The 25,602-nt window shown below is 39.8% G+C and overlaps 1 protein-coding gene across 22 annotated transcripts in view; it reads right to left on the bottom strand.

Annotated features, from left to right (window-relative positions):
* NEDD4L (NEDD4 like E3 ubiquitin protein ligase) overlaps positions 1 to 25,602 on the bottom strand; it is a 578,915-nt gene that overhangs the window by 11,577 nt on the left and 541,736 nt on the right. For all 22 annotated transcript variants that reach the window (XM_073620478.1, XM_073620530.1, XM_073620504.1 and 19 more), the window contains 8 exons: positions 25,007 to 25,077; positions 22,648 to 22,743; positions 19,155 to 19,228; positions 14,803 to 14,863; positions 10,629 to 10,688; positions 8,367 to 8,474; positions 7,777 to 7,873; positions 1,545 to 1,617 (listed from right to left, as the gene is read on the bottom strand). In XM_073620478.1, the coding sequence (XP_073476579.1) occupies positions 1,545 to 1,617; positions 7,777 to 7,873; positions 8,367 to 8,474; positions 10,629 to 10,688; positions 14,803 to 14,863; positions 19,155 to 19,228; positions 22,648 to 22,743; positions 25,007 to 25,077 (640 nt within the window). The remainder of the gene's footprint in view (positions 1 to 1,544; positions 1,618 to 7,776; positions 7,874 to 8,366; positions 8,475 to 10,628; positions 10,689 to 14,802; positions 14,864 to 19,154; positions 19,229 to 22,647; positions 22,744 to 25,006; positions 25,078 to 25,602) is intronic.

Genomic DNA, 25,602 nt, shown 5'->3' with positions numbered 1-25,602 from the left:
AAACTGCTTGCGGGCTTTTTTGTACATCATCTTTAGAAGAGGCTTCCTTCTGGGACGACAGCCATGCAGTGTGCGGCGTATGATCTGAGTATTGACAGGCTGACCCCCACCCCTTCAACCTCTGCAGCAATGCTGGCAGCACTCATACTTCTATTTCCCAAAGACAACCTCTGGATATGACGCTGAGCAAGTGCACTCAACTTCTTTGGTGGACCATGGTGAGGCCTGTTCTCTTGTGGAACCTGTCCTGTTAAACTGCTGTATGGTCTTGGCCACATTGCTGCAGCTCAGTTTCAGGTTCTTGGCAATCTTCTTATAGCCTATGCCATCTTTATGTAGAGCAACAATTCTTTTGTTCATATCCTCAGAGAGTTCTTTGCCATGAGGTGCCATGTTGAACTTCCAGTGACCAGTATGAAAGAGTGAGAGCGATAACACCAAATTTAACACACCTGCTACACAAGCTGCACACTCACTACTTTACATTCACACCCGAGACCTTGTAACACTAACGAGTCACATGACACCAGGGAGGGAAAATGGCTAATTGGACCCAATTTGGACATTTTCACTTAGGGGTGTACTCATTTTTGTTGCCAACTTTTTTTTTTTTTTTTTTTTTTTTTTTAAGAGGACTGGGCTTTTTAGTCTGAAGAACACAAGAGCTTGTTTACACTGCAACAGAAAGGGGGTTCTAACTAGCTCAGTTCACAAATCAGTGGTTACGGTGCTGTGGCTCAACACGAAGACCGATCCATAGCAAAAACGCGGTAAAAACACATATGCACGTTTTCACAGGACATGCAACTCAAAAAACGCGCTTTCAATGCATTTCAATGGGGAGGTGCGTTTTATGGTGCTTTTTTTTTTTTACTGACCAAATATGCAACAAAAATGCGTAAATCAGGATTTTTTTATACTGCAACGGAAGAGCAACGGATCCTTATGAAGATATACACAGAATTTAAAGGGATGCATTTTTCTTCAGCTTTTCGTTAATGCAAAAACGCTTCAAAAACTGCTCAGGGCTCATGCACACTGCAGCTCAAAAAAAAAAAAAAAGCTGCTTTTACAGGCATTTGAGCTTTTATTTTTCTGCCTAAAAGTTTGAAGAAGCGTATGCTTTTTTGTGCTCTTTCACTTGTTTGTTATTGCGTGTTTTTGAGCTTTTTCAAGCTTTTTTTGAGCATAAGTCTTTTTTTTCACAAACCCTCCCCTTAGATTGTTTTTGTGTGCTTTTTTTTTGTGTGCGTTTTCATGCATTTTTGGGTGCTTAGGCGTCTTTTCTACTCAAAAGCCCCTCTCAAAAACGTGAGTTTGGTGGGGGTTTTTTTTCTGTCTGTAAGAGCATATGCCTGTAAACTGAAAAAGCCATAGTGTGCATGGACACATTGGCTAACATGGAGGGGAGTTTCCAGGTAGAAAAAAATGAGAGCTTAAAAAATCTCAAAAGCCTGTAGAAACAGCTTATTTGGGATGCTGTGTGCATGTGCCCTAAAGGAAGAGCTGGTGTCCACAAAATCTGCAGTGGTTGTATGACTTACCAGGTGTGAGCTCTGGGTAATTTGTCTGGGCTTCCCCACAACTCTATTGTAAACAGCTGAGGACCATTAGAACCTAGAATAATGAGAAAACAAAATAAGGATACAGAAAATGTATATAAAGAATAGGTACACTTTCAACACAGAGAAACATTTAGATTAATATGTAGGGGTGGGGGTAACCGTGGGAAAATTATAACTCCACAGAGGCACTGTCCCTGAGAAATACAAAATTCAGACTAAAAATAGACTTTGAGTGTGCCTTGGTGGGGTTGAAATAACAATCTATACCACAGTTTTAAAAATGTAGAAAAACTTTATTCACCATCCATGGATGGAAACCTTAAAAACAGATTTCAATCTGAAATAGATTACAGTTTTACTGTTTCTTTTGATCCAGGGTGTGCAGATCCTGGTAGAGAATGTCAGAAATGTGGCCTACGCGTTTCGCGGGAGACCCCTGTTCGTCAGGGCCTTTAAAGTAGCACAAAAAAATATATAAGTATTACAGTATTAAAAAGTAAATCGAGAAAAACAGTGCCAACAACATTTGTGAAATGATGTTTAGTGAACATCAAAAGCAAAACTGTAATCTATTTCAGATTGTAATCTGTTTTTAAGGTTTCCATCCATGGATGGTGAATATTTAAATCTGTGGTATAGATTGTCATTTCAACCCCACCGAGGTACACTCAAAGTCCCACTCTACCCTATTTTCAGTCTAACATTTAGATTAAGCTCACCCCAGTATTGAGGGAAAAGACATTTTAAACACTTCAGAAATGCCAATAGCATTATTTCATGTTTCAGAGCATTGGAAAGCATTATCTAAAGCTCTCTGAACACATTTTTTATTTGGAAGAAAACTTTTTAACAGCAGGATGTTCCTCCAGAGTCTTGTCCCAGTGGTCTGCAAATACGTGCCAAACATCTTTAGAGGCTTTAAAATGTGTTTGTAGCACACCTCTATTGGCTTAAATTGAGGTGTCTGACAAAGATTGCAGACAAGATCAAAATCCAACAGGATGTTAATTTTAAAAGTTTGTAAAAATATTATTGGTGCGCGGTCTAAAAAGGCAAAATGTGAATGTAAAAATAACCCGATACTCATTGATAACCTTCGGTATCAAATAGCCAATGCTATATATAAATATACCAATATTTTTTAAAGTGCAAATACTGTGCAGAAAGCCATGATACAGTGCAAATAATATACAAAAGTTCATATAGTACACCTTTCTATAAAGTGCAAACATCTGTAATAAATGATTAATAATTCATAAATAAATGGTAAAAAATAAACATCCAAATAAAGTCAATGAGTATCAGGTGATTTTTACATTCACATTTTGCTTTTTGAGATAGCACACCATTAATAATTTTACAGAATTTGTGTGGTCTGGTATTCGGGTACTATTTGGTGCAGCAGTGTTGCTTTAATTTAGGCAAAGCGCAAACCTTTATTTTTAATACATTTTTAACCAAATTGTACTAGACCGTCTGCTTGAGATTTAAAGAAGGGGTTGGAGAATTTTAACACAAAACGAATACCTGTTATTTATCACCATGTAAAAAATTTCTTTAAGTCCAACTCCAGGATTTTAAAGTTAAAAAAAATTCCTATCACAGTTAAAAAATAAATAGAAAATAAAATAAAAAGGCAGCTTTTCTGCAATACTCCTTTGCTCTGGCACTGTCCCCACTCTATGGACTGGCGCTGGTTCTCTTTTGGGTTGAATGATGGCCAGCGTCATTCAACCTACTTCCAATGGGGCCAAGGCATAATGGACACACCACTTGGAGGTGGGCCATCACACCAGTCTGGGTTTATAGTCATGTAATGATGTTTGAGTGCCATTCCATGCAGCAGTATTCTGAGCCCAGGTCCAGAAAATGTGTGGGGGTAAGCAACCTGGATTTAAAAACTGGTAAAAAAAAAAAAAAAATAAAAAAAAAAAAATCTATGACTCTGGCAATCTGCATCTTACATTCGGGCTCATTAATCTGTCATAATAATATCTCGTTTCCCTACCGGTCTTTTTCTATGTCAATTATAGTGGAATATTCATCCTTAGCCTGGTAGACACTGGATCCAAACAGCATAATATCAGTTGTTTCTACCTGTGAAACCTCTACACATTTCAGTAAAAGTAGAACTATAGGCAAAATCTTTTTTCTTTAGTTTGGATAGAGTAAGGGAAGGTTATAACCCCGGCCAGATTTTTTTTTTTTTTTTTGGCCATCTGTAACCTATTGGGGAGATTTCCCTTCACTTCCTGTCCCATAACCAAACAGAAAGTGAGAGGAAATCCCTGCAAATTAAGAGAATTCCTTGGGGTCCCCCAGGTCATCAGAACTATAGTGTCCCCATTGGAAGATTTCCCCTCTATTACTTTTCTGGGGACAACCCAAAATTTGGGATTTTCTTTTACTTTCAATGATAATGGTAAACAGGACAAAGAGAGGGTGAATCTCCTTAACAGGGGCACAGACAGAAATAGAAACCTAATAGGTGTTCTAATTCCTCCCCGCTCTATCCAAAACTAAAAAGTTGCCTTTAGTTATACTTTAATTAGGATCTCTGTCTACTATATGCAATATTCACTGCATTGTCAAAACACCCTGAACCCCGACCTGTTCTACTCATCAGACATCCCTCAATACCAGCTATTCTCAACCATGGTTCAGTGAAACCCTAGGATTCCTCTAGAGGTTGCTAAGGGGTTTCTTGAGCTGTGGCTGATTGACCTCCCATGCAATAGAGTCTGCATAGTTTCAGAGCAAATGCCAGCAGATTCATTGACATGACACCAATGATCTTCTTAGATCTCCATAATAGTGGCATTCTACCACCACTGTAAGGGGGCCAATTCTTCCCACTAGCCACAAATGTGAGGGGCAGTTTTTAGCAGGGGTTCCCTGAGACCTGAAAATTATTGTTTAGGGTTCCTCTGGGACAAAAAGGTTAATAGGGCTGCTCTATACAATCCATGGCAACAATCCAACCCCACCACTCCCTTCTGAAGAAAAATGCATGCTGTTCCTGCTTATAAGAGATGACACAATCCTCAGAAATGAACATCATTTTATAATAGTCAATATACAGGGGATAGTTTTTTTTTTCTCACTTCCTGTAAAGTCACCATGACAGGAAGCAAGGGGAGAGTAACAAACATGGATGAGTCCGCCATAGTGTTCCCTTGTTATCCAGAATAACAGTGTTTTAATTGGGGTTCCACTTTATAGCTCCTGAACGAGTGGTATGCAGTAGCTAGAACACACGTGGACTATTCCATGGATTCCCCCTCACTTTTTGCAGTATTTAAAAGCCATAGATTGCTAATATGGTGTCCAAAGAGTTACATATTAGGCCATTACTGACATGACAGTGGGCCACTTCATTGGTTGGGACTCCACTGTTTATGGTAAGCATTGTTTATTATCTTAGTCACTAGTAAGTCATATTTTTTTTAAAATCATTTCACTATACATATATTTGTGATTAGTTATTTTTAAATTTTTAAACCATTAATAATTCTATTTATATTTCAAACAAATATTTTTAATTAAAAAAAACACTAACATTTAAAAAAAATATTAATAGGAAAAATATAGCTCAAAGATTTAAAAATATGATTTAAAATGTTACATTAAAAAAAATATTTAAATAATATTTATACTAGTTTTTTTTTTTAGTTGGCTTTATTGTGTCTTTCCCAATAAGACATTCCATTGAGAATATGTGGAAGGTTATATTTTCTAGGTATGCACCGATATATCAGCCCAAAATAGGCTTATCTGCGTTTTGGCGATAGAAAGAAAATGTGCCCATAATGGCCGAAAATAGAGTCATATTAATTTAAATTCAAGATATTCATTAAAAATTCGAACATAATACAATTATATATATATATATATATATATATATATATACATATACATACACACACACATACATACACACACATACATACATGCACACACACAAACAGTGGATATAAAAAGTTTAAAATATCAGGTTTCTGAGATGTAAAAAAAATGAGACAAAGATAAATCATTTCAGAATTTTTTTTCTACCTTTAATGTGACATATAAACTCTACAACTCAGTTGAAAAACAAACTGAAATCTTTTAGGTGGAGGGAAGTAAAAATAAAAAAATAAAATAATATGATTGCATAAGTGTGCACACCCTTACACTAATACTTTGTTGAAGCACCTTTTGATTTTATTACAGCACTCAGTCTTTTGGGTATGAGTCAATCAGCATGGCACATTTTGACTTGGCAATATTTGCCCACTCTTCTTTGTAAAAAGACTCCAAATCTGTCAGATTGCTAGGGCATCTCCTGTGCACAGCCCTCTTCAGATTGCCCCAAAGATTTTCAATCGGATTCAGGACTGAGCTCTGGCTGGGCCATTCCAAAACTTTAATCTTCTTCTGGTGAAGCCATTCCTTTGTTGATTTGGATGTATGCTTCGGGTCACTGTCATGATGAAAGATGAAGTTCCTATTCATGTTCAGCTTTCTAGCAGAAGCCTGAAGGTTTTGTGCCAATATTGACTGGTATTTGGAACTGTTCATAATTCCCTTTACCTGGACTAAGGCCCCTCTTCCAGCTGAAGAAAAACTGCCCCAAAGCATGATGCTGCCACCACCATGCTTCACTGTGGGTGTGGTGTTGTTTTTGTGATGTGCAGTGGTGTTTTTGCGCCAAACATATCTTTTGGAATTATGGCCAATAAGTTCAACCTTGGTTCCATCAGACCACAACACATTTTCCCACATGCTTTTGGTAGACTTCAGATGTATTTTTGCAAAATTTTGCCGGGCTTGGATGTGTTTCTTCGTAAGAAAAGGCTTCTGTCTTGCCACTCTACCGCATAACCCAGACATATGAAGAGTACGGGAGATTGTTGTCACAGGTACCACACAGCCAGTACTTGCCAGATATTCCTGCAGCCCCTTTAATGTTGCTGTAGGCCTCTTGGCAGCCACCCTGACCAGTTCATTTCTCGTCTTTTCATCAATTTTGGAGGGACGTCCAGTTCTCTGTAATGTCACTGTTGTCCCTTATTTTCTCCACTTGATGAGGACTGTCTTCACTGTTTTCTGTGGTATATCTAATGCCTTGGAAATTCTATTGTACCCTTCTCCTGACTTTTAACAATGAGATCCATCTGATACTTTGGAAGCTCTCTGCGGACCATGGCTTTTGCTGTAGGATGCGACTAGGAAAATGTCAGGAAAGACCTACTAGAACAGCTGAACTTTATTTGGGATTAATTAGAGGAACTCTAAATGATGGCAGGTGTGTACTGACTCCTATTTAACATCAGTTTGAATGTGATTGCTTAATTCTGAACACAGCTACATCCCCAGTTGTAAGAGGGTGTGCACACTTATGCAACTACATTATTTTATTTTTTTTATTTTTACTTCCCCTACCTAAAAGATTTCAGTTTGTTTTTCAATTTGGTTGTACAGTTTATAGGTCACATTAAAGTTGGAAAAAGTTTTGAAATTATTTATCTTTGTCTCATTTTTTTACATCACAGAAACATGACATTTTAACAGGGGTGTGTAGACTATTTATATCCACTGTATGTATATATATATATATATAATTTTTTTTTAACATTTTGGTTATCGGCCAAGTGCATCCTGAATTTTTGATACCAGAATTTTCATTTCGATGCACCACTAATATTTTCATATTCCTTCATTTCTATTATATTATCATCCTAGTTTCCTCTCTTTGGTTGTCCTTCATTTAAATTTATACTAATACTTCAACTTTTATTGACTAATATTTGGTAAGGGGATTTTAGATGCGTTTATGGGTTAGTGTAGCATTTTTACGTTTTGTTCAGGAATTAATCATTTATGGGCTTTGCTTTGTTTGTATCCATCAAAATTAGTTTTTGTGTTTACAATATTGTATGATTTTGTGCAGTGTGACATAGTCGTTTGTACGGGAATTCTGGGTTATGGATTTTGATGTTAATCCTTAAAGCCAACAAGGCCTATATGGTAGTTTTTTAGGTTCCACCTTTATCCACAATGTTCTTAAATAACTGGCAAAGAATCTGAAAGTAGGGTTGGTTATATAAATGTATTCATTTTTTTCACGGTTTTATTAAATAAAAGATTTTGATGGAAAGTTTAAAATAGTAGTGGTTTTTTTTCCCCTCTTCCCATAAAACATACTGGAAATTCTGGGATTTTCACTTACCGTAGAGTTCAGCAAACCCATTCATAGGCACACGAGAAGTCCCGGTGACAAACTGCAGCAATCGGATCCGTTTCTCGGCATCCATCAGCAGCACAGCCTAGTACCAGGTACAGTACAGCATTAGACAAGCACAGGAATGACACAGTGTTATTCTGTTAATCGAATATAACATACAAGAGTGGGAAATGTAACGTGACCATATTGCAAAAGGACAAGACTTATTCAGAAGAATCATGAAAAAAGCAACAGTAAAACAGCAATGACCTCTGGCTACCAATCAGTTTGCTTAAAAAAATAGGTTTACAGAAGTGACGTTACTTTTTAAAGCTCCTGCACGTTATTTTTAAGATAATTGCATGTCTATGTCTCACTGAAACTCATGGAAACCTGCATATCCTGAAAAAGCTGGAAAAAGTTAAGTGGATCTATACTATCGCTCTCCATCTCCAAATGCAAATCTTTCTATTGGTCAGATAGACCTACAGTAGATGGGCCGGGGTGGGGCACAATTGAGCTGGAAGTCAATCTGCGTTTGCTTTTGATTAGTTGGTTCAACTTGACAATATCAGGATTATAATAGGTGTTCTTACCTTCCAGTACCACTGGATTGCCGGATGGTTTGCACAATATCCATTTTTATATAGTGTGTGTTGTCTCCAGTCATTTACATCCACATCTCCCAGACCACACATTAGAAGCTGGAAATATGAAACAATTCTCATCAGTTACACATTGCTGCACATATTTATGGGCTTGTTCACGCTAAGTGCATTGATCTGCATTGATTAACACACGCTCAATTCAAGAACTCGGTGAAAACATTAGTTATCTATGTGAATTGTTCACACAAGTGCATTGGCGTGCATTGTCGTGTGTTGCGTTGTGCACAACAGCACATAACAATGTGCATAGAGTTGTGAAAATGCGAAAGTTAAAGCAGAGCTCCAGGCTCCTTCAGAAAAAAAATAAAAGTCAGTGGCTACAAATACTCTGGCTGCTGACTTTTAATATAAGGACACTTACCTGTCCAGGGATCCCGTGATGACCTCACTCTTCAATTGGCTTCGGGTGCAGGTGGCAGCATCTGTAGTAAGTGAAACTTGCGGCTTCACAACATGTTTCCTACTGCACATGCGTGAGCCACGCTGTGCCTTATGAATGGTCCCATAGTCTTCTGGGACCTGTGATGTGTCAGAGAAGACTGCTGGGGGAAGGAGGGGGGCCGAACTTCCGTCTCAGCTTGACGCAGCGATCTCAGCCGAAAGTGGGAGCAGGTACCTGTCAAAAACCAGGTACCTGCCCTACCCTTCTTCCCAAAAAGTGCAAATGTGGCAGTGAAGGGTGCAAAAAAGCAGCGCTTCCCTTTTTGGGTGGTACTCTGCTCTAAGTAAACTTTAGTGAAAAAAAACAAACAAACAAGCGGGCACGCTTTAGGTGGACCAAAACGTGCATCCTATGGTGCAATCGGGCCCTTTTCATAAAAGGAGTAGTCATACCCAGATAGAATAGTCTCTGAATCTAACTCCTATACCTTATCCCATACTTTATCTACTCTTTAGTAGATGAATAAAATCTAAATGGGACTATATTCAGCCAGCAAGGAAGTTCCCCTAAATATATACAGCGGGAAAATTCTGTGGCACTCACCATTTTGGAGGGAGGTGTAGACCCAATATATTTCTCAATCAGAAACGTGGGTCTCAGCACTCCTAGTCACTAGTTGCTCCATAAAAAATGTATCTAGGGCACTCATGGCATACACCATAAAAATATAGCTATATATATAGAAAGATATTATTTTTTTAAGGATGGTGACTCCACCAAATATTGATTGATTTATAATAGTTATTCATACTTGGCAAATGTCACTAAAATCTGGTGATGCTAGCTAGGACCTGCCAATTGGAGCAATGTTCTAATAAAGATTCCAAAGTAAACCAATTAGCAGGTGCTAACCACCATTGCCGGGGGCACAGTTAGCCCATCACAGTGACTCCCATACACTCCATCTCTTGCATGAGCATCGCATGGATTTAAAAAAAAAAATATCACAAAAAATCTCTACAAGGGGGCTCTACTTTTAGATAGCTGGAAGAATTTTAAGGTAGAACTATAGGCAAAACTTTTTTTTTCATTTTGGATACAGTAAGGTAGGGTTATAACCTCTGTCTGCTTTTTTTTTTAACCATTTGTCTTCACTTCCTGCCCCATAGCCAAACAGGAAGTGAGAGGAAATCCCTGCAAATTAGGTGAATTCCTTGGGGTCCCCGAGGTCACCAGAACTAGTGTCCCCATTGGAAGGTTTTCCCTCTATTACTTTTCTGGGGACAACCCAAAATTTGGGATTTTCTTTTACTTTCACTTTCAATGATAATGGTAAACAGGACAAATAAAAAAGGCTAATCTCCCTAACAGGGGTACAGACAGCAATAAAAATGGACAATCTTTCTAATCCCTCTCCCCTCTGTTTTGCCTTTAGTTATACTTTAAGACTGGTGAGACAGAAAAAGTAGGCAAAGAGAAATTAATTCATTTTATTACAGGGTTAGAATGATGTAAGGAGGACCTGTAACAAAGGGAATATCCAAGAAAAATGGAAATCCTCCACCCCCTACATCTCATAGCCTTCTAGCAGAGAACAGTGAACTAAGGTTGACCACAAAAATAAATATTCCTATAATGTTCCTACTAGAAAAAGTGTGCCTGTTCCGGAATGGGCAAGATTGGGCATATTCATGTGTTTCTAACATTTCTTTATATAATAGGCCACCTAATTCTGCACCCAAAACTAAATAAAAGCTTTTGAATTGTGGACACAGAATACTTTACTGTGATGTATATACAATACATACCTCAAGTTCATTTTCATCAAAAATCTTTATCAAATCAATAGGAATGAGTTCAGTAAATCCCTAAAACAAAAAACAAATCAAACAATTATTGTAAGTTTAAATAAAGTTTAAAGTGGAAATTTTAGCGCAGACCTCAACAAAGTCATATATTCTACTTCTTTAGGGAACCAATCAGATTGTCTCTCTCCGCTACGTACCATGAAGCAGATTTCATACACGTACCTAATTGGATAGTATAGCCACATTAGTGGGACCAGAGCATAAGTAACTCCCCATTACCTTTATTAAAAAAAGATGTGAAGTGATCCTGTCATTGAAGAAATATGGGGCTGCCATTGCTAATCTCCTTTCTAGCAATTTAGTTACTTGGCTGTTATGCTAGCCTTCAATACTTGCAGTCCTTAACTCTGAACAAGTATGCTGATTAGGAAAGTTGGAGAAGAAAGACATCAAAAAATAGGTCAGTGGGAGAGAATGACTGCCAGGCAACTGACATTTTCAGAAGCAAATGTCAGCGATAGCCACCTCCACATTTTTCTCACAAAAGGTTTCCTTTAGTCTATATTTTTGGTCAAATTCTAAGGTTTTCTAAAACTCTCTAACAATTATTTTGTGGAAAATATCACAATTCTCTCAGTGGTCATAAGAAATCTTACTGAACAAATAACAAATACAAATACAAGGGCTGCCACTGCTGGCAACTTCCTGATAAAAACTAGTGTGATGGAACAATTTGGGCACCCCGACTAGGTGCTTCTGTCCACTAAACAGCGCCATCTGCCCTCCAAACAGTTCCGAGCAGAGCAAGAGCTAATACCAGCCCTTTTTACCCCAAACATCGTACACAGACGTGATGTGAGGTAAAAACCAAAGGAAAATACTTTTATTGAAACTCAAACACATACTTTATACCCCACAGGAGAACACCCCCCACTCCTGATCATATTACCCTAACAATACAAACTGTACACTGGAATATAATTACCATAGATAAACAACAACCAACATATTCTATAAACATTAAATGAATTAAGCAACTAGCCACCTGGACAATGTTGTGATTCATCAGATAGCCCCACTTCAGGTTCGACTTTCCCAGCACCAGGCTTATAAAGTACATTACACATTATCATAAGTTCAACATCCCCACAGTAGTTTGCTAGCAGACAATAGGCGAGCTAATTAGCACAATTTACAATGCAAACAGTGATCTCACCCCACCTTAGACTAGTAGGCAACAGACTATAGCAGGAGACCTACTTACAATAAACACATTATAGCAGGGGACCCCAGTGGTTTGAGCGGATTACATTAACATCTACAGTCATTGCTAGTTTAAGACATAGAGGCCCCAAATATGGATATGGAACCTCCAGTTTCCAGAGTTTGTGTATTTTGGGGAGACGAACGTGAATCAGAAACAAGACCATTCTATGGATCCCCAAGACATACACCTCCCAAGGAGTAGTGTTCCCTTAAATGCCAGGGCCCATAGTCAGTGGGTAAGAGGCTTGCTCCTAGTCCTCTCCAGAAGCCCCTGTCCCGGTTAGGTCTGTCACAACTAGTTTCCTGGCTGCCTCTGGATTTAGTAATATCTGAGTCATCAGTTTGGAACTTGCGTGTAGATCAAGATAGTCCGAGTACATCATGATTAGTGTAGGAAAGATGGGTTGTCTTTGGTCTGCTATGACCATTACTTCCCCAATCACCACCCGTAAGTAACTACTCAGACAACAAGCTGGGAGGTAAATGGCCAAAGCACCCTTTTATTAACAAGCTCAATAAATAACATATAATAACAATGTAAACACAGTATAAAATGAAGCCTCAAGGTCCTAGTAGGCATCAGGAAAAGAAAGTACCAGCATCCAACTTAAATTAGGCCTCCAGCCGCAACACCACCGACTCGGTGGAGACAACAAATGGCAGATACCACCATCCGAACAACCGGGAGCCGTACCTCAGACGTACCAATCGCACAAGTCTCTGCCAACTTATTTTCTTACAAACAAATAGGACTCCTAGCTCCAACCCCCTTTAACCCCCGTCATGCCGGCCCTCCGTTCATGTTTTCCTTTTCTTTTACTCTGGGCCTCTCTGAATTCCTTATTAAATATTATAATTATTATATAGGATTTAAATATCAGTTTGGCCACAGCTTTTCAAAATAAAGGGAGACAGTACAGCTACAATACAATTCAAGACAAGAGGGCCCGAGAGAGCTTACAATCTAAAAGGGAGGGCCAAGTGATACACAACAGGTAATAACAGTGTGGGAATGAGTTAATGGAGAAAGTAAAAGTTCAGTTGTTAGAGGTGGAATGGACTTCACTGAAAAGATGTTTTTTTTTAGGGACTACCTAAAAACAGAGTAGGAGATAGCCAGAAAGACTGGGGCAGGGAGTTCCAAAGGAAGGCAGAAGCTCTGGAGAAGTCCTGGATGTGAGCATGGGAGGAGGTAACAGGGGAAGTAGAGAGTAGAAGCAGTGGCATCACTAGGGTTGGTGTCACCCGATGCCGGAAAAATTGGTGTCACCCCCCCTCCACCAACTATAGTCCCCCCTCAGTACAGACCCCCCCACCACCATGAACTACAGACCGGACCCCCCTCTCTCAGTATAGATCCCCTTCCCTCAGTATAGATCCCCCTTTCCTCAGTATAGACCCCCCTCTATCAATATAGACCCCCCCACTAAGTACAGACCTCCCCATCAGTATAGACATCCCCCTCAGTGCAGACCCCCTATGAGTGAGTATAGAATCCCCACTCTTAGTGAAGCCCCCCCATCAGTATAAACCCCACCCTTAGTGCAGACCCCCCATCAGTATAGAATCCGCCACTCTTAGTGAAGACCCCCCATCAGTATAGAATCCGCCCCTCTTAGTGAAGACCCCCCATCAGTGCAGAACCCCCATCAGTACAGAATCCCCCTTAGTGCAGACCCCCCCATCAGTATCAAATCCCCCCTCTTAGTGCAGATTCCCATCAGTATAGAGCTCCCATCAGTATATAACTCCCCATAGTGCAGCCCCCATCAGTATAGAATCCCCCCTCTTAGTGCAGACCCCCCATCAGTATCGAATCCCCACTCTTAGTGCAGACCCCCATCAGTATAGAAGCCCCCCTTAGACCCCCTTCAGTATAAAATCCCCCCCTTAGTGCAGACTCCCCATTAGTATAGACACCCCTCCCATAGCACCCTCCCCCTGCACATGTCCATCTACTATACGGTAGTAAAGTGTACAGACCTCAGAACAAAGCAGATGGATACACACAATGATGTGTCCCTCGGGCTCCTCCTCCTCCTGTGTGGATGTAAACAGAGAGGAGGAGGCGGCAGCTTCAGTCCGCTCAGCTGAGGGACACAGCGCGAGACCCGAGAGGTGCAGATCAGGGCAGCAGGAGGTGTTAGCGGTGCCGCTATCCGCAGGTGTCACCCGGGTGCGGCCCTGTACCTCCCGCGCGATGCCACTGAGTAGGAGGTCTTGGGAGAAGCGATGAGGCTGGTTTGGTGATGTAGCTGAGCCAGAGTTGTGGATGGCTATGTAAATTGTTAGTATTTTAGCAGAAGCCAGTGGAGGGATTGGCAGAAAGAGGTGGCAGACATTGAGCAGCTTGAATTGTGGATGAGTCTGGCAGCAGCATTCATGATAGACCGAGGTGGAGATAGCCTGTGTAGAGGTAAGCCGAGTAGGGAGTTGCAATAGTCAAGGCGAGAGATAAAACGGGATAAGCTCAGTTTTGGAAAAATTTGAGTTTAATAAAGTGGTATGACATCCATATTGATATATCAGTTAGTAAATTGGTGATACGCAAGGACTGAGGTGTGAGCTGGAGAATACAGAGATAGATATAGGTGGTTGAGTGGTGTCAGCATAGAGATGGTATTGCAAGCCATGAAATGTTATCAAATGACAAAGGGAGGAGGTGTAAATAGAGAATAGAGCCTTGGGTGACCCCTATGGAAAAAGGAAGAGAAAAGAAGGGGAAAGAGTTGTAGGTGCTGAAGGAGCACTTGGATAGATAGAGGAAAAAGAACCAAGAAAGAGCAGTCTTTTTTCAGGTCAAAGCACACAAGGCACCGAAGCTGTTGAATCAGAATTTTTTTTTTTTTTAAATAATTTAAGTAGGTAAAATAATCATAGTCAAGTCAACCTAAGGAGGAGAACATACCTCTAAAAATGCATTCATCTGTTTCTGTACCCTGTTAACAAATCTCCACTGAATGACTAGGCTGGGGGAAAAAAAACGACAAAAAAAACAATTACAGATGCACCCAACAGAACATTCAACACAGTCTTATTACTATGCCTGTGGCATTATCAACAAGGACATGCTTGACCTCCCCTCCCTTGGGGTGAATGGATAATATTACCCAACCCCACCTACATAATCCATAGAACCCATGCTTGGGTTTTCAATTAGAATGACCTTGGGGTCACTTGTACAGGTTTAATGGGAATTATCTTTTTTATGTCCTGGCTGATTCATTGTCAGTTTAAAGCGCTACACAGCAGAGACACTTTTGTGTGGAATTGAAAAAAGGTGTATTGTGTGAAGATGACAAGTAAATATAAAAGCGTGAATACGTAATTGCGGCAAATGGCACAGTTACAATTCAGCATCTGCAGGATTTTTTTTTCCATTCAAAGTCAAGTTGACTCAAGGGCTGTGGATATCTCTTTTCACTGGGCAATGATACCGTATTAGAAAATGAAGATAGGCATCTGTAGCTTGCTTTCCATTTCCAGAATACAGTCTCAACCAGTCTTGTGTTATGCGTCTATCTAATACTCTGTTTCTAGAAATATATGTGAAAGACATCAGCTCAATGAATATATATATATATATATATATATATATATATATACATACAGTTGTGCTCATAAGTTTACATACCCTGGCAGAATTTATGATTTCTTGGCCATTTTTCAGAGAATATGAATGATAACACAAAAACATTTCTTTCACTCATGGTCAGCGTTTGGCTGAAGCCATTTATTATCAATCAACTATGTTTACTCTTTTTAAATCATAATGGCAACAGAAACTACCCAAATGACCCTGATGATTTTGGCCTAATAACATGCACACAAGTTGACACAAAGGGGTTTGAATGGCTATTAGAGGTAACCATCCTCACCTGTGATCTGTTTGCTTGTAATTAGTGTGTGTGTGTGTGTGTGTGTGTGTGTGTGTGTGTGTGTGTGTGTGTGTGTGTGTGTGTGTGTGTGTGTGTGTGTGTGTGTGTGTGTGTGTGTGTATAAAAGGGCAATGAGTTTCTGGACTCCTGACAGACCCTTGCATCTGCACTGACGTTTCTGGATTCTGAGTCATGGGGAAAGCAAAAGAATTGTCAAAGGATCTGCGGGGAAAATGTAGCTGAACTGTATAAAACAGGAAAGGGATATAAAAATATATCCAAGGAATTTAAAATGTCAATCACCAGTGTTCAAACTCTAATCAAGAAGTGGAAAATGAGGGGTTCTGTTGAAACCAAACCACGGTCAGGTAGACCAACTAAAATTTCAGCCACAACTGCCAGGAAAATAGTTCGGGATGCAAAGACAAACCCACAAATAACTTCAGGTGAAATACAGGACTCTCTGAAAACATGTGGTGTTTCAAGATGCTTAATAAGGAGGCACTTGAAGAAAGATGGGCTGCATGGTCGAGTCACCAGAAAAAAGCCATTACTACGTAAATGCCACAAAGTATCCCGCTTACAATACGCCAAACAGCACAGAGACAAGCCTCAAACCTTCTGGCACAAAGTCATTTGGAGTGATGAGACAAAAATTGAGATTTTTGGCCACAACCATAAACGCTACATTTGGAGAGGAGTCAACAAGGCCTATGATGAAAGGTATAGAGGTGGATCACTGATGTTTTGGGGATGTGTGCGCTACAAAGGCACAGGAAATTTGGTCAAAATTGTTGGCAAGATGAATCCAGTATGTTATCAAAAAATACTGGAGGAACATTTGCATTCATCAGCCAGCAAGCTGCGCATGGGACGTACTTGGACATTCCAACATGACAATCATCCAAAACACAAGGCCAAGTTGAACTGTCATTGGCTACAGCAGAATAAAGTGAAGGTTCCGGAGTGGGCATCTCAGTCTCCTGACCTCAATATCATTGAGCCACTCTGGGGAGATCTCAAAAGGTGCAGTTCATGCAAGACAGCCCAAGAATTTACAGGAACTGGAGGCTTTTTACCATCTGAGAAGATAAAGAGCCTCATCCACAAATACCACAAAATACTTCAAGCTGTCATTAATGTTAAAGGTGGCAATACATGGTATTAAGAACTGGGGTATGTAAACTTTTGATCAGGGTCATTTGGGTAGTTTCTGTTGCCATTATGATTTAAAAAGAGCAAACACAGTTGATTGATAATAAATGGCTTCAGCCAAACACTAACCAGGAGTGAAAAAAAAGCCTTTACTTTTTTTCTAAGTCAAATAAAAAAAAAACACCTTCTCCTGGGTCTACAATCACCCCCTATAACTCAACTAAAAAAAATCAGAATTTTACCAGGCAGTTGACTCTTCTGGCATTTCTTGAAGGTAGCCAGTCTTGGGAATAAATCTGGGATCCTATTTACAGCCTAAAGCTAGGATCAAAGGAAGCTTTGCAAGAACACTGGGTTAATCTGAAGGCTAATACAGGTGCCTGTAGACACCACAAGTAATCAAAGTTTCAGAACTGTTAACTCAGAACCAGGTTAGGCCAGGTCTATAAAGATGGAACAGAAGCAAGACATTTCTTCAAGTCGAACTCTTTTGTCAGATCACATCCTGTTTTCAATTACTGGCTCTGCCATGTAACACCACACAAAACAGACTTTGAATCTATACAAAAAGAGTAACATTAAAAAACTCAAACCCTTTCAACATAGGTATAAAAACAAATTAAAAAATGCCAATTCTGCCTGCATATTAAAGTATACCAAACCCCAAAATTAAAACAAAAATCTACATCCTACCATACCTTTTATCTATTAATATCCCTGCATTCTTTTTCTTATGCCGGCTTTCATTTTTATATGAAAACTGCTTTTTAAAAGTTAGTCCCAGTCGTTTCCTGTAAGAAGGTGACTACATACAAGGAACAAACAGGAGCAGCCTCAACTTCGGTCTCAGCACCCTACTGTTATTGGCAGGATCACTGCCCAGCTCTGCTGTGATTGTCAGGGTCACCACACAGCTCTGCTGTGATAGACAGAGTTACTGCCCAGTACTGCTGTGATTGGCAGGGTCTTGGGAATTGTTGCCTTAATATGGGACTTGTCAGTAACATGCATTGGGACATCCAAGGACTGATATGCCACAGATGCTGCAGCACACAGAAATTTCAAATCACTAAAAAAGTAAACGGCATTTATAAGAAAAAAAAAAAAGGGGACATGCTCTTCTGTATGCCCTGTATTTTAATTAAAGCCCAACTCCGGGCAAATAATAAATTACCAAGATGTGCCCGCACGGTAAGGGTTATTTGCTTGTTTATGTCTCGGGGGAAAAATAAAAGGAAATATACTTACCTGATCCTCTGCTCCTCCCTGCAGCTAGACTGGTCCCTGCAGCTTCTGTACTGCTGAACTCTAGTGGTCTTCACATCATCAAGACCATAGCAGGGTATATAGCCCTGTTTTGGATGTAAAGGACACTGAGGGACACCGCCAGATCATGTGGCTGTGCCTTCTGCCAGGGGAGCGGGGAGCGGGGAGCAGGGAACAGGTACAGTGCTGTGAAACGCACCAGCAAATTCACTTCTGAATGGCTAAAAAAAAAACACAAAAGTGAGGTTTTGGAGTGGCCTAGTTGAAGTCCGGACTTTAAACCAATGGAAATTCTGCGGCATGAGCTTAGACCGTTCATGCTCGAAAACCCTGCAATGTGGCTGAATTTAAACAAATTCTGCAAAGAAGTGTGGGCCAAAATTCCTCCACAGTGATGTGAAAGACTCATTGCCAGTTATCGCAAATGCTTAATTGCAGTTGATGCCGCCAAAGGTGGCACAACCAGTTATTAGGTTTAGGGGGCAATTACTTTTTCACATAGGGCCAGGCAGGTTTGGACAGCCTTTTTCACGTAATAAATGAAATCATAATTTAAAAACTTAATTTTGGATTTATTCGGGTTAACTTTGTGTAATAAAAATTTGTTTGAGGATCTGAATCATTTAAGTGTGACAAATATGCAAAAATATAAAAATAAATCAGGAGGGGGGCAAATACTTTTTTCACAGTACTGTATGTAAAACTGTTTCTCCTACCCCAGAACAAAATGAGCTACTAACCCTTGCAGTGCTGGCACAGCCCCACTACAAAAGGATACATTTGTTTTGCCCAGAGTTAGGCTTTAAATATACTTAAAAACAAGACTCCTGTGTAGACTCCTCTGCCATTCTGAATACAATACAGCTCAGCCATGACAGTAGGAAAGTAACAGGACAGTTAAGCACACATCAATGAGGAATTGATATTGTTAAATATTGTTAAAATAGACAGGAACACATACTCAATATACTCCCTCTTGTTTTCATTTGTTACGACCATTTCTGATCCATTTGGTTTCAAGTCAACCTGGTAAGTCTGAAATATAGAAGAAAGGAGATCCATTCATGTTCTGAATATACATCTTCTTGAGGTGGAAGGCAAAGACAATTGGGAATTCACGTCTCATTCTTTCACATATTTCAAAAATAAGAGAATTTTCCCTCATTTTAGGAAGGTCATCTGAGCAATGCAAATCATTACTTTTTGCCTGTTGGCCAGATGCACATCCAGAACTAGTGGTGTATAGTACAAAACAAAAAAACAACAATATAATACAGCCATTTATTCCAAACGGCATACAATTGTTTTAGGACATAATCAGCGCACTGTGTGGAAGCCATGGCGCAATAAAGTAGGATTTGGGGCCCAATGAGACAGTATAACCATACAGGTTATGTTAAGACTATATGAAACACAAATAACCTACAAATAATTCTGCTCTCTAAGAAGGTATAAAGCCATGTGGTTTTGACCAAAAACCTTTACCAATTTCTGCTTAAACATTGACCTTGCTATGCAGTTTATGATGTAATTGGGTTGATTTACTAAAACTATAGAGTGGAAAATGTGGTGCAGCTGTTCATGGTAGCCAATCAGCTTTTAATTTCAGCTTGTTCAATTAGGCTTTGACAAAAAAACTCGGAAGCTGATTGATGTAGAGCTGCACCAGATTTTTTTCAAAACCTGGAAGCTGATTTTGCACTCTCCAGTTCAAGTAAATCAACCTCAATGTGCTGTGTGTGCAACCTCCTTCCACACTGTGTGCCAGGAACATGAGATACCATCTTATAAATTCAGGAAGCCTAAAAGAGAACCTAAAACTAACATCTATAGTAAACCTGTAGACATTGCAGATTATCAGCTCACTTTAGGACCTGAAGCTCCTCTTTGCATCTTGGAGCCCTTCTAAAGTGACTATGCAAACACTGGCTTTCTCAAAAATATGACTTTGCCCATGTGCACAAAGTCAGCTCCATAAAGACATGGTTTGATGAGTTTGGTGTGGAGGAAAATGAGTTTATTGACCTCAACCCTACCGAACACCTCTGCGATAAACGAACAGCAATTGTAAGCCAGGTCTTCTTACTCAACATCAGTATCTGACCTCACAAATGCTCTTTTGGCTGAATGGGCACAAATTCCCACAGACTCCTAAGTCTTTTGGAAAACCTCCCCAGAAGAGTGGAGGATGCTACGTCTGCAAATAGTACCAACTGCTAATGCTCCTGATTTTGGAATGGAACTTCATAGTTACATAGTTGGTAAGGTTGAATAAAGACACTAGTCCATCCAGTTCAACCTGTGTCTGTGTGTTCATGTCGATAATAATTTCCCATATTACTGTATATATTGCGTTCACTAAGATGCACGTCCAACAGTCTTTTAAAACTATCAATACTTCCTGCTGACACCACCAATTGTGGAAGGGAGTTCCACATCCTTGCCACCCTGACAGTGAAAACCCACCTACGCAGTCCAAGGTTAAACTGCTTCTCCTCCAATTTTTTGAGTGGCCCCGTATCTTCTTACACACCCTGAGAATGAATAGTTTTCTTCCTATGCTAGGATTACCATTAAGGTATTTGTATATCGCTAGCATATCCCCTCTCAAGCATCTCTTTTCCAGGGGGAATAGGTTTAGTGCTTGAATTCCTTCCTTGTAACTGAGTTCCTCCAGTCCCCTTATTAATTTTGTTGCCCTTCTCTGGAGTGGATGGAATACTCCAGATGTGGCCGAACCAGAGTTTTATAAAGTGATAGGATTATCGTTTCTGGAGTAAATTTTTAATGCACGCTAATAGTCTGCTAGCTTTGCTTGCTGCAGCTTGACATTGCATGTATTGCTTAGTCTGTCTTCTACTAGGGTTTATATTTTTAGCTCCCAAGTGCATTATTTAACATTTTTCAGCATTAAACCTCATTTGTCATGTAGTTACCCACCCAAATATTTTATTCAGGTCTTTCTGGTAAAGTTTCTATACCCTGCTGTGAAGTTTTTGTCCTAATTATTTTTTTATGGTCAGCAAACACTGAGATTGAGCTATTTATATCAACCTCTAAATAATTTATGAACAAAGAATTGGTCCCAGGACAGAGCCTTGGGGTAACCCACTTACCACTCCAGACCAGTTTGAGTGCATGTTTTTTATTACCACCCTTTCGATACATCCCTGTAATCAGTTCTCTATCCAAGAACAAACCCTATGGTTCATGTTTGCAGATCTTACTTTGTAAATCAAGCATCTATGGGGGACTGTATCAAATTCTTTTGCAAAAACCAGATACACCACATCTACAGGCCTTCTTTTATCTAGATGGCAGTTCACTTCCTCGTAGAATGTTAACAGATCTGTTTGGCAAGAACGAACTTTCGTAAAACCCATGCTGATTACTACTAATGATACTATTCTCATCCGCAAATTCTTTGATATATTCCCTTATCCCCCTCCAATAGTTTACATACTATTGCTGCTAGACTGACAGGCCTGTGGTTTCCGGGAATATATCTCTGCCTTTTTTTGAATACTGGAAACACGTGGGCTTTTTGCCAGTCAGCTGGTACCATTCCTGTCAGTATGCTGTCCATAAAAATTAGGAATAACAGCTTGGCTATAACCTGACTGAGTTCTTTGAGTACTCTCAGGTTTAAGCCATAGTTTTCATAATTTCCAACATGTTTACATTGGTTTGATGGTTAGGAGTCAACAAATATTTGGCCACACAGTGTAACATTATATTGAGCTTCCACATTGCAGGTGAGGTTTAAAGTACTTTTACTTTTGATAGAGTTGGAAAAGTTAGAACCTCTTTCAGGTTCCTTTTGCCTTGATGAAGGTGTGTCCAGGTGACAATGGGAGACCATTTGTACTATTCGTACAGTGGTAAATTTACCACTGTAAGATGCCATGAACTACTACATTTACTACCAGGTGGCAATGCCATCATATAGACAGAAATGTGGCTAAAATTACATATAAACACACAGTAATAAAAAGCTAATGGGGGTTAGCCTTCACCTACTCTACTAAACAGTAAGCTTTTTGCTGCCTGTGTTCTTCTAAGTCTAAGCCATGGTTTGCACAGAACAGGAAGTGAGTGGGAATCTCCCTAGTGGGAGGGCAGAAAGCCGCAACTACTGAAAAAAGGTTCTAGCCCTTTCTCATTTTACCTAAACTAAAAAAAAAGAAAAAAAAGAAATCAGACTGATAAGATGAAAAGATATAAAGCAACCCTAACAGAAACTAGTTACACATTCTACAATCTACAGGTGGGGACATGTTAATAAAAACCAGAGCAGAGAAGGAATAATGTGATTGGCTGTTGTGGGCATTACCAGTGTTTCTGCTTTTCAGAAATTTCCAGAAGGAAGATCAATTAGCATTCTCTGCAGCACTGAACGACATAAAAGCAACAATACATCTGAACATGTATAATATATATATATATGTACATACCTGGCCAAAATTCTCTTCATCTATACAGAACCTGAGATCCAGCTCAGTTGGGTCATTTTCTAATATCCATTTTAAAGAATTATAGTATTCGCTATCCTAGGGTGTAAGATGAAATAACATCATGTCAGAGATTTCCAGTAATATAATATAATAAAACATAAGTACATTTGGAAGATCACTTAGAATGATATAACCTGTACCTGGCAAACCAAACAGCACCAGCAATGTAGTGGATTTAGGGTACATGGAGGCTTATACAGGCCTGTGCGCATTGACATCTGGCTGTGATTAATCAGCCAGGATAGACCTTCAACACATGGTCTTAAGAGCTTGTTGAACCTACAGGGTACACAGTAGTGCGAATGTGGAGAAACACAGTAGGTTGCAGGGCAAAGGAGCATGTTCTACAAGTATGTATTCTACTAGAATTTGCAAGAACTTCACACTCCACACACTACCCATAGGTTGACTAAACCTTACCCAGCAAGGGCAAAGTTTGCAACTTTGCATTCAGATTGCAGGTTAGTTTTAGCATCAAGAGGCAAGAACAATAGAAAAAAAAGAAAGCATTTAAAAGACAGAAAAGCAGTAGATGTCTCCTTTTTGGCAGGAATGAAAACTCTAAAAGAGGACCGGGGAGGGAAGGGAAGAGGGGTAAAGGAGTTGCTGCTCTGCCTCTGATTCATTCACTTCTATGAGTAAATTTCAGCTTGAGTTAGCGTGCTCTGTAAACAGGTTTCCATTTTAAGTTTTTGATAGAGAATTTAAAAGAAACTGGAAAATATGTAAAGGAGCTGACAGCATACTACTGACATACCATATTTCATATGTACTCAAAAAAATGTTTATTCTTTGTTTCTTTTTTTAGTTTCACCATAATAAATGAAAAAAAATGAAAAGTACAAAACCACTATACCAGGTGTGTCAAAGTCAATTTCATCGAGGGCCCCATTAGTATTATGGTTGCCCTCAAAGAGCCAGTTGTATCTAAATAAATTAATCCAGGGATTTATTCTGAGAATAGGTGCAGGAACTCAATCCCCTCCACTGAACAGCAATGAAAGGTGGGTGTGGCCAAACTGCACTGGGGAGAATATTAAACAGGCAATAGATATTAGGAGTGTGTTTAATGTGGAGTTCAGGGCGACCCTATGCACAGAGTGCAGAGTTCAGGGGCGTGCTACGTACATAGAGCAGAGTTCAGGGTTGCGTTATGTACATAGTGCTATGTACCGAGTGCAGGGGTATGCTATGTACCGAGTGCAGGGTTTAGGAGTGCTCTACATACAGATTGCAGGGTTTAAGGGTGTGTTATGCACAGTGTGCAGGGTTCAGCTCTCTTTCACAGGCTGTCCACATTTTACTTCCACCCCTTGGCGGAGCAGAGTTCCTCCATGTTACGGCTGAAAAAAAGCCCTGGGTTCAAGGGCCACGTGAAATGGCCTGGTGGGCTGGATTAGGCCCACGGGCCTTGTGTTTGACACATTTGAACTATAATATTTCTCTAAAGCTCCAAACCCCCTCCTTCAGTCTTCAGGTTTATCACATGAAGTGCAAGATCCTCTATTTCAGCACTGGGCCGTCCTCTATCCAGAAAGTGACGTTGATGTGATGTCATCAGTGCCGTGCTCTGTATCAATAAGGTCTGTGTTGATGGGCTTTGGGCTTGCGGCGGTGAGTTTGAGTTGCTTCTGTGGTCATACACTGACAGGCACATTTGACCTGTTTCAAGCAGGCTTTGCATTCCCATTGACTTATATGAGCATACAAAAACACACTTGAAGCAAATAAAATGCTGACAACCCAGGTCCTTTTACAGAGTCCAGGGTGCTGTGGTAATACCCTGCAAACCAGGAAGTGAATTGAATATCAATGCGCATCATTTAATTCGGAAGAGGATCGACACTAGATTGCAAAGCAGATGAGACTGCAGGGATAACATGAAAGCATGAAGGAAGTCTTGCAGAAAGTTTCATTTTTACTTTTGGAAATAAGCTATTCACAAAAAATAATATTCACAAAAAATAATAAATACACTTTTTTTACAGGTAAAAAAATGTGCATTTATTATTTTTTATTGTAGGAGCCTGTAAAGCATTGCACCAGCAGGCAGCAGATTGCTGATGCCATGCAGGACTCCTGCAGTCTTTTCAGTGTATTTGCTTGCTCGTACCTCATATGGGAAAGCTGATACACTCAATGAACTACCACAGCGCTGACAACACAGGGGTATGGGGATGTACTTGGCAATCCATTGTGGGGTCTGTATTTGTAAAAAGAACTCCGGCTCCAAGGAATAGGCCTAGTAATGTTTATGTAGTTCTTATTAAGCCAGGTTGAAGAGAATTCAGAAACTTACCACAGACTCCATGTCCTTCAGCGTTATTTGCTTCCCCAGCATCATTTTGTAGAAAGGCCGAATAAAAAAGCCTGCAAGAAAGCAATAAACACCATCGTCGCATAACATTTCCACTGACAAGGAACATGGCACAATTTGGGAGGTTTTCTTGAGTCCTGACAATGAATATCACTAATAAGATGCCGCTTCTGAGCCCAATTAAAGGCAGAAATGGAAAGCGACAGGAAATCAGATAGATACAAGTAATAGGAAACACGGCACTCTAGTCCCATAATGCACAGCAGCTTCCATTACAGTAATGAGATCATCCAAACACTGATTAGCTTTGTGTTCCTGCTGTCTGTCCACATCACATTTCCCAGCAGTGCCGCCGGGCTGGGAACACAGCACTGCTCTGCACGTTCTTATTTTGTATAATGAACTCTGCTGTGATCGCCATAAACTACTGCTTAAATCTGCTGGGCACATAATAGGCTGGAATCATGGAGAATGTGACGATAGCACGGCTCAGGGTTATTCCCATTTATATGAAGGAGCTGGTATTAAGATACTAACATGTTTGGGAATAAAGAATATGTGTGTTTTGAAGATATTTT

Source organism: Aquarana catesbeiana, linkage group LG01 (assembly GCF_042186555.1).
Source record: "Aquarana catesbeiana isolate 2022-GZ linkage group LG01, ASM4218655v1, whole genome shotgun sequence".
Taxonomy (NCBI): domain Eukaryota; kingdom Metazoa; phylum Chordata; class Amphibia; order Anura; family Ranidae; genus Aquarana; species Aquarana catesbeiana.
This window is presented reverse-complemented; position numbering and strand designations above follow the sequence as displayed.